Here is a 12,446-nt window from a genome sequence, read left to right on the forward strand (position 1 = left end):
TAGAGCCATACGCAAAGATTCTTCCCCATCTCACGATTAAAGACGATCCCATCCTCTTCGGTGATAGAATCATCATCCCACGATTGAAACGGGACCAAATCCTCCAACGACTACACTCCAGTCATCCGGAGAAAGAGAAGACACTGAAACGGGATCGTCAAACTATTTTTTGGTCTGGAGTTACAGCAGATATACGCAACCTCATCGAAGCTTGTGAAGAATGCCTAAGAAATGCCTCTGAAATCGGACCCTACCCCTAAAGATGTTTTCCAGGAGATTGCAACCAATTTTTTTTAAGTCAGAGGCAAATACTATTTGGCACTAGTCGACCGATACTCCAACTTTTTTCTCGTCCAAAAAATTCAGTCTAGACCAACATCTAAGTCCATTATCAGCAGCCTCCTCCACCACATCGCCACCTTCACAGCAGCAGAAACACACAACTTCTTTCTCCTAGGGGCATTGCACAAAGACTATCATAACCACACTTCCCTCGATCTAATGGACAAGCAGAATCCACCGTTAAGTCCATTAAGGCTCTGCACTTTAAAACTGAGAACACAGCATTTGAAGCCTTTTAGGAGGGGCTACTCGAATTGAAAAACACACCACTTTGACATGTCTCACTGTCACCATCCCAAATTGTCTTTGGAAGACCAATGAATCAAGACTCCCTGCTCATAACCTATCACTTGCCGAGGATTGGCAGGTACGCCTCAACGAACATGACATACGCATCGTCAAACAGCATGAGTACGCATAATTACGTATAATTGACTTAGACGTTTTTTATCTGTTACAGTAGATTTGAAAACGTCACACTTCAAAAAAATTGTAATTCATTATGAACCATATTCCGAGAAAAATAACTAATGAAACGAGAAAGTAGAGTATTTCGAAATATATTTGAAGTTCCAAGTTTAAAAAAGAAGGCTTTAATTAAATATAATATACATCATAAAAAATATACCATCTTACATTTATGTTAAATATACAAAATTAAGCAATTGGAATCATATAACTAATAATAACAATAAATTATAAATACAGAATATTGAAATAATGGATTGATCCAAATAATATTTTCTTGTTCTGACATCAGAATTCAGTTAAATATGTCATAACTTTAGGTTGCAAAACACAAGCCAGAGGTGGAGTTTAATCAAAAAGATTTAGAGCAATAGCTAATTATGCAGTAATGTCCTGCGATATCATTCCTTATTAAGAGCATCAAAAAAGATTTCCCCCCCCCCCGTTATTTATGATTGTTTAACAACATACTATTATGATGAAGGATACACACAATTGCTAATTATAATGCTACACCCAATGCAACTACCCCAGTTGTTGTTACTATTTAAGCAGTTGTTTTTGCCATTTATGAGTTTTCGGAACACCATTTCTTGGAGCTTATCAACCAGAGCTAATCCTTAAGTGATAAAAAAGTAATGTTTATTGACTATGTAATATTGGAAAACCTATGATCATGCCCAAGTCTTTCAGTGAAGTAACTAGTGTCAGAAAAACTAGTTGCGAACCATCCAAAGCTGCTACCCCCGTTGTTGTGACCATTTAAGCAGTTGTTCTTGCCATTGAATGAGTTGTGTATCATAATTCTTCATATTTTAGCTAAAATAGAATCGCGAACAATACACTATAACTTCCACCACAATGGTTTTGACAACAAACAATAGTCATCATGGAACGAGCAAGGAGAGACGCTATCCTCGAATTGGCTCGCGCGGGATACAAGCCCTCTGCTATCTACAAGCTTCTTAACTACCCCAAGACCACTGTGTACCGGGTCTTCAATGCCTAGGAGGCTGAGGGGAAGGTCTGCTGTAAGGCCCACAACATGTGAAGTGAACGAATCCGCACTCCCCGCTTCCTTGAAGGCCTCAGGAAGTCCATCAAGGCTTTGTCGGGCACTTCTTTGTCCAGGTTGCCCAAGAACAGTGGAGTGAGCAAGCAGCTGGTCTCCAAGGCTGTGAATGAGACCTCGGGTACAGTGCATACCCAATGGCCAAACAACACATCCTCACGGCATCCATGAAGGCCACCAGGCTCACCAACGGTAAGCGTCTCCTCAATGACCTGAAGAGCCATGGAGGAAGAATCATCTTCTTCTCCGACGAGAAGAACTGGACTGTCGACAGAAGCTACAACGTCCAGAATGACAGGTGGCTTGCCAAGGAGAGAGAAGAGGTCCCTGCGGTCTTCACCACAAAGTTCTCGGGCTCCATTACGAGGGAATGGAATGCTATCGATTCCGTGGAAGTCATCCAGGCATGCAAATCCTTAAAGGGGCAGGATCGAGAAGATGGTGGCTGCTGAGGTAGGACATGTTGAATAAATTTATTGTTTAATATCATGTCTAACTTTTTCATATTAACAAATACACTCCAAATTCCATTTTTATCAATCAGGTTGAATTTTAAGATAGTTCCAATTTATCGTGGACACTCTGTATAGACTATAATAACTCCAATATCAATCTTAAATTTCTACTCCGAGTACATCAAAGACTTACACTTATGACTACCAAGCACACCCTCATTGTTACGCTCAGTCTTTCATGAGCACCTGCATTATTTGTTACTCTATACTTAGAATTATTCTTATTGTTCTTTCTTATAATTAAATAACAATGACAACAGTTTCAGACTGCCGAATAGAAAAAGTCGCTCCTGCATTCTTGGACATATTTTATGCATCTCTTTCTTTTTAAATTACGCCATCTCCCACTTCAGTTTTGTCTCCATTTTTCATAGTCCTCAAATAGGGTAAATTAGAGGACTCTAAGGAAAGAGCGGTCAAGGGAAAAATAAACAATTCAATCTAAAAACAGGGAAGAATATGTTTCTAACGTAGTCACCCTTATTCTTCTCTTTTCACTAGAAGGGAGGCTCACTCTTTCACTCCCCCCTCCCAAGCTGGCTGGGTGTCAGCTGGAGGAACATGTAAAAGCTTCTAATTTTAAGCCACTCTTTGCCTAGAACCATTTAGGGTTAATGGCTTAAAGCATTGTTTGAAACCTGGATAATTAATTTCAGAATTTTTTAAAAGCTCAGTAATTAAAGATGTGGCCTCCCATAAAAATTGAACACGTTAAGTATATTCTAAATTGAGAAATTAAATTGAATGCGGGGCAAAAATGTGATACACACTGGATATTATAAAGAGATTTATTATTGTGTTTTTTGTAGAAAATAAATCTCAATACTTGTTCTAATATTATTGTATTTATTAGTTCTTCTTTTTTATAACTGGGCACCCCTTCAAATATTCATTCCATGAGTAAGCAAGAACACCATTTGTACCTATCTTCCACTCTACCGCCGGTATTGCAATATTATTAAATTGTTTTCATTTGCGTATGTCAGTCATGCATTTATTTAGTTATTTTTCCTGGGAGGGTGAATAACCACAAATATATATTTCTTTATGGATATAAATATAACACGTCAGAGTACTTAAAAATTTGTTATTGAACTGGGATTTTCTGTACATCCAAGTTACTTCAAATCTGTTGAAAATTTTATTGCCATAACTTTTTTGTATTACTCCTGAAACATTCTTAAGAACAATTTCAATTTTTTTGTGGTTTTAAGAATATATATTTCTGGGATTTATTGAATTTGTAAAATTGTTGCAATTTTTAATGGAAATTTTGTGAATTTGATGAAGTCGTTCTTTTGTTTTTCCTATTACCTATTTTTCAGTTTAAGGTACACGTGTTGCTACTGATGTAGTAACAGCTGTTATTCTATATATCACACTGAATATCATTAAAATTAATTACTACACTTTTAGTCCTTGAGATTTGTTCAAAGTAATTAATATTTTATATAAATTTTTTATCAAAATGAATTTATAATGTTGTATTTTAATCATCACAAATGGAAAATAGAGAGAAGGGGAGAAAGAGATAATTTTTTTTTATAAATTGTATCATTAATGCAGAGAGTACTATAGTACTGGAGTGGTAATTATATTTCACACGCCCAAAAAAATCCAGTAGTTGTCACAATATTTTTGTAAATGATAACTTGTATGATGTATTTAAATTTCACTTTGTTAGGCTTTATGTAGTGATTTGTACACGTCGTTACCTTTATTCTATCATGCAACATTTCTTCCGAATAGGTTGAACAGAAAAAAGGCTTGAAATCCTCTGGTAGTTAGCAAAATAAGTCAATCATACCAACTCCTATATATTCCTAATGTACTCCCAGAATATAACCGTCACATAACTTCTTCACCCTTTTCAAAATGAACTATATATATTTTTTGTAATATTAAAATCTACATAGTATATTATTCGATACTGTATTATAATATGGCTAAGTTATATTCTAATCTGAAAAAAAATATATATCACAAATTAGATCTTGTTGATACTCCAAAAATAATGTTAAGATTCACTTTAAAGAATAATGTATTTTTTCAGCTTATCTTGAACTCAAGTAAGGATTTTCAGAATTTTAATTAACATTTATGAAAACAAAAAAGATTTTCATTAACGTATGGTTAAGAACCTTAATAATATTTTTAGTTTTTTTATTTTAATCTAATGCATATACGTAAAAGCTTTATGCTAAATGAAAAAAAAAAAAAAAAGGATTCATATCAGATCTTTCAAGGAACTATATATTATGCAACTTTCATATGATACTTGTAACAAAAAGTGAATAATAAATGCATTAGACTGTCCTGCATTAGGGTTTATATATTTTACCTGCAATAAAAAAATGTATACCTTTTTTTAATAACTGGAAGCAGGGATGTCCAACCCGTGATCTGTGGGCCGCATTGCAGCCCGTTTAATGTTAAAATGTGTCCCACTACATAATAAGCCTCATATATTAGTATCTTTGTCCTTTATGGCCAGGTGACCATACTATTGGACCTAGGAGGCTAAAACTTTGCATAAGTACTTTTTTTTTAACCTAAGATGGGGATGTATTTTTTTTTTTTGGGGGAGACCATATATGTTATTATCAAAAAAACAAATATATCGATTATCGTGAGCTGTTACGGTCATTGGAAGTGTAGGATGACAAACAACTCGCCTTATTGCTCCAACATCATGTCACTGCGTATCTATTTTAATTAGGGGCTTCCCTGTTTCAACATCATAGATTATGCAAGCAGCATTTGAAAATGCAGTTACCATAAAGGAAGGGTCCCCGTACATCCAGTCAACATAAGTAGGGGTTCCATTATTCTCACTACTGAATGTCCTCAGCAAGAGAATTTTGGCTAATTGTTACTATAATTTAACCGTACCATCAGCAGAACACATGGGGAGCTATTTCTAAACCCAAAACACAAAAATTGTTTTTAGGAGCTGAAGGAGACTAAATAGCGGGTTGAGTAAATATAAATCAAAATGTGACGTTTTCTAAATTTATTCGAAATCAAAAAAGTTATGGAAAAAAAAAAGAAAATGGTGAATATTGCAGTTGCATTTATTTTTTTAGCTGTGCAGAAAAATTAATTTCCAATGGATTATTAGATTTGTAGATAACAAACATTTTGTAAAAATTGGTTCAGAGATTCGAATGTATATAAATTTGATACATAAAAATAAATTTTTATTTTAAATATTCGTCCATTTCTGAAGATTTTTTGATTTTTTTCCTCTATTTTTTCATCAAACGTAAATTTTCAATTTTTAAGAATAAATGACACAAAATACATTTTTTTTTTTCATTTTGGACAAAAAATTTAATGATTTCTAATTTAATGTATGATATTTTCAAATTCTGGAACAATTTATTACATAATTTTTGCAGAATTGAGCGAGTTATCGAGGGCTATTTTTTCGATGACATTATTCTTCATAACTTTTTTTTGTTTTGTAAGTACGAAAAAAAAAGTTGAAAGGTTTGGATTCCTCTTTACAATACAAAAATTGGCAATTTACTATTTTTTGTAAAATTAATGCAGTATAGTAGTTTTTTTCTTAATTAGTGAAAAATAGTTTTTGCAAATTTTCTTTTGTCAATTTTTGAATAAAAAAATTCATAAATATACATTTCTTATTATATACAGGCGCACTATTAAAAGGCTCACCTGCATCAAAGAGTTCTAAACATTAAAAAGAATTATTTCCCGCCCCTCCTTTGCTCGAACTACGCTGGGTAACCCCTTGCTAGTTATTTAATAAATTTACTTCCCCTTTACAAAGATACACACAAACTTTGCTTTAATAATAAATATATTTCGTAACTCATTTTCCAAGATTAGCTTATAAAATTAGTTTAACTTATATGAATCATGGTCATTACCGTAATTCAACACAATAGTTTATATAGTCTATAAATCAATATTTTAATATAGTCTGGTTATAACTTATAACCTATGATGTGAATCCGGTGTGTTTTTTAGCTGGCCTGTTAATTTGTAATTAATTTCTGAAAAGTGAAAATTCTTTCCTAAATAGATTCAAATATATTAAAAACCTGATTTAACATTCGTGTGTGCTCATAAAAGATTTGTTGTAGAGTTATAATTGTAAGTCCTTTTGGACTCAGAATAGAATTGGGGATCGACATTGGAGTAATTATAGCAAATGTCCTTGTTTATATCCTTTTCTCCTTCCTCTCTTGTCACAGCTGATTTTAGCTGATCTAATGAGGATTATTTTTTCGCTCCTCCAAAACATAGTTCAAATTGTCAGGGTTACCAAGGGGATTTTCGGTTTCTTTTTTTAAAATATCCTCATTCTACACTGGATTTTCATAATTGTTTATAATCAATATGTTTAAAGTGGTACTGATGATTATTAATATGAATACATAGGATGATATATAGAAATATAAAAGTTTTTAGACGGTTAATATTTATTTTATACATATTCATCCTTAAAGAGGGAAAATTGATTAAAAAAATGAATATTTATCAAACCCGAATACGTATTAAAATTTGAACCAGTAAATTAACATTTTTTTAACCTTTTTTTAGACAACCAATAATTTATAAAATTAGAATTATCTAAAATTCTTAGGTGAAGATACTAAAATATAATCAAACCTTAAAGTTTAAATTTTTTTCACCCGATTAAGGCTTACAAATATCAAATACTCCTATAATATCCAATGATATCCGAGGCTCAAGCACCCTCAATTGTCCTAGGGGTTTTCAATTCAAACGTTCCATATCGTGCAACCCCAAAATTAAAATAGCACGAATATCTCCTGCAACCACATGATCTCCTACAGTTATATTCTTTGCTGGGTAGCTCTTAACATTTAATAAAACATTCCCTATCGACCTAGCTTTAGGATTTTTTTTTTTTTATGACACGCCGAATAGAATTATCGTCGTGATTATATTAACGTAATTGTCTTCTAGACCTCTCAGACTTAAACTAATAAATGATCTCGGAATATGTAATTGTGGACATTCTGAAAAAACTTTTCTTATAGTGTTTAATGATTTACCACAATCCTTACAAGTAGTCCTTAAAAACCAAATTCTTGTGGCTATTTGAAATTGAGCTGTGAATTTTCTTCCATCAGCTATTTGGGAAGTAAGAGCCATAATCCTATGCATCCAATAACTAGATAGATTTAATTCCCTAATCCAGCCATCACACCTTGACAATGTAGAGTCCTCTTCTGAATTAGAAAAATTCATTTTCAAATGCCAAGGAACGGGCACATTGTGTAGCTTAGTATGTCTACATAATGAGAGGGAAAGTAAACTTCTTGTTAAAAAAAGAAAATAAAGTGAACACCAATATCTTGTATTGTTAACTGATTTTTTGTGAGTGCCTACCATTCCAAAGACACAAGGTCCCGTAAATATTCATTTATTAATAATCATTAATATATATTAATTTTGACAAGTATGTCAAACGACTTTTCAGTGTGTGGTTAATTAACTGCGTATTTCCATGCAATATCGATTACTCTCGCTAATCTAAAAAAAATCAAGGAAAGATTACTTTTCAAACAAACTGGGGTTAAGAGTACACATTGCATTCTAATCTACATATTGTTGCCTTTGTGATAACATAAATTCTAAATTTCGCAGAGAAGGGAAGTTACTATTGGAAGATTTACATGCTATATTGGGATCAAAAAAGAAAAACAGAGAATCCAAAGTTTTTATTGGGAATGAGCTTTTGTTAAATTTTGCAATGACAAGGTTTCCTCCATCCCTTTACAAAACTAATTCCCCTAAAAAAAACCAATTTCTCATGGAATTTAGAATACATTTGTTAGCGTTTAGTTTGTGTTCAATTTGTTTCTTCTCAGTTTTCAAGCATTTATTATAATAAATTATTTTATTACAATATTTATAAAATTATAAGACTCTAGTAATAAATTCAAATGCAGGTTTTTTTTTATCTTGACGAATATATTTAATAATTTTTTTAATATATTAGAAAAGTAATAAATAGTTAAACACCAGTAATAAATAATCATCAGAATCGCAAATTAAACATAATTTCCCCGATTCCAATTCCTGGAAAGACACCCAATTCTCCAATTTCCGATTCTGATTAATCGTCCCATCACAACTAATTAGGTTCATTTAGGATCTTTGTCTTCTCACTTACTAGAATGTTTTTGTAGACTAAAGTTTTAATAACTCATAAAATCATATAGTGTAAATTATGTACGTGATTAATTAACGCACCAAACAATTCTTTAACGATATGCTATAAAAGTTGCAAATATGATTCTAGGAAGCTATTAGTGTTGATATTTGGTCCAAACCTCTTATAATTTTAAATAATTATCTCCCACTTGGATCTGATCCTGTCTATTTCTAAAATATAAAAAAGTCATTTTTCTTTTAAAAAAGGAAATTTCAGTTTAAATAAATTTTGGTGTGCAGTATGAATTTGCCTCTATGCTAAAAAATCCACATACATCACTCCTATAAAAAATTACCTATTATAAAAATCTCTATATTAACATAAATAAAAAATTAAGATCTATGAGTAAGTTTATTTTTTTCACATGAGCATTTCATGTTTAGAAAAAATAATATCCACTTATTTTTAATATATGCATAATATATTTTTCGCAATAATGATTGTGTTTTTATTATAAAACTATACCAATATTAAGATAATGGTGTTAATTCCCTATCTAAAGAAAATTGAAAAATATTCACAAATGATTAATAATTAGGTGCAATTGTTAAGTTACAACTACAAGGCAACTAATAGTTGTCTAACGTATTATATTCATAAACGTAGATTGGTGCTCACTTATTTTTTTATTATGCATACCTACAAGGGTATAGTCCTTCCGCACATTTATTACGTCATTAAAATAGGCTTACTTCTGTCAAATTATAAAAGTCGTGAGCGAAACATCGTTATTATCCACCACCTTGCATTTACCCAAACAAATGCCCCTCTTGACGTCACTATACAGAGATATAATTATTTAATAAAACCTTGTTCTAATAAAATTGCGTTTTATTTAATATAGAAGGGATATTGACAGTTCAGAAGGTCAATACGAGGCAAAAAGTTGATAATTCCTATATATTTTTTGTAAATTATATATGTTTCCCCTTAACAATTAATAATGAATTTTTTTCGTGTAGGTTGGGTGTTATTATTGTCCTACGTTAATTTGAATTTGTTGTCCAAAAATATAACTTTTTTTGTGAATAATGTGGATTTTTGAAATTTTTTTCCAAAAAAAATTAATTATTTATGAATTTAATATTCAAAATTTCATTTTTGAATTTGTTTTCCAAAAAGTTTAAGTTTTCAAATTGGTTTTCTGAAAAATTTAATTTTCTGTGATTAGCTATGGCTTTTTGAAATTTTTTATTTTCTGTAAGGGGTTATGGATTTTTTAAGTTTTTTTTTCCGAAAAAAATTTTATTTTTGACACTTAATTTCTATATTTTTTTTAGAAAAAATTTAATTTTTTCAGAATAACTTTGAATTTTTCAAATTTTTTTCAGAAAATTTTTACTGTCTTTTTTTTATATGGCTTCTGAGGTTTTGTCAAATTTTGCTAAGGCGAGGTTTCTTAAATCCCTTTACAAAATTTATTTATTTTTCTCTCTAATATAAGGAAAACTTGAAAGTTTAAATTTAGGGCATACATATAAATAAAGATTTTATAATGCAAACAGGTAGATCTAATAGCAGGATATGATCTTAAAGGAAATTACTTAAGTAAAAATAACATCCATGGCCATATGTGTTATATTCCAAAATATATGATAAGAAATACTTTGTATACAAGTTTGTGGAGGTGTTTAACTACACAATATGGAATAATATGCTTATTTTAGCATTTCTTGACTAACAATACGTACAAAATTGATTTAGGTATGAAGAAAAGTTACTTTTTAAATAGGCAAGAAAATCTTTATTAAAAACATGAATGATTAATAGATTGCACTTTTGTATTCGTTTGTTACGGATGTCTTGAAATATTTTGCCTTGATTAAAGATGATAGAGATTATTTCAAAAAGCTTAGCTAGACTTTGCTGCGTTTAATGCTCTATTTTAGCAGCAATTACATCGTATCGATCAATTAGGATTACTTCAAATTTTGACTTCTTCATTAATAAGTATAGTATATATTTTTTTTTAAAGAACATGATTCATGTTACATGAATGCCCCATTTATTTGCAAATATGCACGTTGATGTAAAAAGGAGCAATCGAGGAAAAAATATATTAATAGTTATATATTATACAAATAAACATATTGAAGTTTGTGTTTAAAAATGATACTATTTCATTCTCCAATATATTTAAAGGCGAACAAAACAAAACTCATTCGGATCAATGGAGTGGGATTTTAGTGAATCATCCTCCACTACAGAGTCTCCTCCAACCATAGGATCACCGTCACCTCCTACTACTCCTACAGGACGGAAGAGAACCATTGAGAGATCTCCATCCATCAAATTTTCCAATGAGGATAAGGTAAGATATTAAATATGATCAATGTTGATACTTATGTTTTCTTATAAAATTAAGGACTTTATTTATAAGAATAGTCAGCAATAATAAGTTATAATAATATTTGGAGCTACTTGTTTTGGGTATAATATCACACAGCCTGATTCTTTGTTCTTTTTTTCCTCTGCCATTTATTTCCTGTCACTAATCATGGACGTCTCGCGGTTTTCTTGGATTTCGTGGCTATCCTTAATATCAAACCCTTCAGTCGCTTACAGCTTAACAAGGATCAATTTGGGGTATTTGATTAGTATAAATCCCGACGGTAATGTTTCAATTAGCAACTTATCATAAAGTTCGCTAACAGTTAGCGCCTCTTTTTCCCCAAACATTTTGAGCTCCAAGGCTTCCTGACACTCGTTTTCGCGCTGGAGTTGTAGGTCACTAGTGGATGCTCAGATGGGTCTAGGAAGAGGAGTAGGAGAAGAGAGGTAGAGCAGAAAGTTTGGCCACACTGAAGGAACAGCATCTTTTTTTAGTCTGCTGAAAATTTAATTAATTCAATTAAGTACATAAGTATGTCAATCCTGAAATTAGTTCTATATTTTCATTTTAAAGTAACTTAGATTTTACCCAAAGCTAGAACCTGTTTTTGAGCTTGTACCCATGAGAGACCTACCTTAGTTCCAGTTGCTGATTAAATTGACGACCACTGCCCTGTCTTTGGTCTACGGAATGGGTAATATAATCCGGTTTCGTTAAAAGTCTTGAATTTTTAGTAATTGTCTATATTTTTGAATTCACTTTGAGATCCACTTTCTGTTTTTGAACAGCCCTTTCCCATTTGGATTCAAGATCCAGATTATGAGGCACATTGAAACCAGGAAAACTATAGCAGAAGATTTTAGGATTATTGGGGGTGCCGCCATAACCTTGAAGACATCCAGGGCACAGCACTTCCATCCCATCACCTTAAACTTAACAGTAACGATCGGAATCCTGAAGCTATAAGTATAGTATTTCACTACTGAAAACAATGACTAATCCATTTTAAAAACAAGTCGTGTTTTGGAACCGGTGTGCTTTTGTATTCATCTGCATGTAGTCCGGATAGCAAGAGATGCTCATGCACCAATGGTCTACTAGTGAAGTTCTTAATTCGCTAAAGTCGGTCTTCTTTGAGCTTCTTCTCTTTTGTTGTGTACAGTTTTTCCCTGATCCATTTTTGTGGCATTTAAAGCAAGGCGACTATATATAAAGGTGAGGCTACAAGGATCTTACAAGACAGTCTGGTTAGTGTTAGCTGACTCAGCTGTCGTAGTGATGTCACTGTTGCAGCAATTAAGATAATTTCATTGAAGTGAAGTGCACTAATTTGGATCTATCAAGCAAAACTGGTATCATCTTGAGTTTCAAAGCGTTCTTGTGGATGCCATGCTGTCCCAAACAACGGGATGCTCAGTATTTTGCATTTTCTCAGAAAAATTTGATGCTCCAGCGTCTTTGGATCTCAGTTTGCAGGAGAAAAGATACAAATAATATTAA

The 12,446-nt window shown here is 32.0% G+C and overlaps 1 protein-coding gene across 1 annotated transcript in view; it reads left to right on the top strand.

Moving 5' to 3' along the window:
• LOC121128923 (myogenesis-regulating glycosidase) overlaps positions 1 to 12,446 on the top strand; it is a 70,876-nt gene that overhangs the window by 18,471 nt on the left and 39,959 nt on the right. Inside the window, exon 2 of the mRNA XM_040724533.2 lies at positions 10,757 to 10,925. Within this exon, the coding sequence (XP_040580467.1) occupies positions 10,757 to 10,925 (169 nt within the window). The remainder of the gene's footprint in view (positions 1 to 10,756; positions 10,926 to 12,446) is intronic.

This window comes from Lepeophtheirus salmonis, chromosome 14 (genome assembly GCF_016086655.4).
Source record: "Lepeophtheirus salmonis chromosome 14, UVic_Lsal_1.4, whole genome shotgun sequence".
NCBI lineage: Eukaryota > Metazoa > Arthropoda > Copepoda > Siphonostomatoida > Caligidae > Lepeophtheirus > Lepeophtheirus salmonis.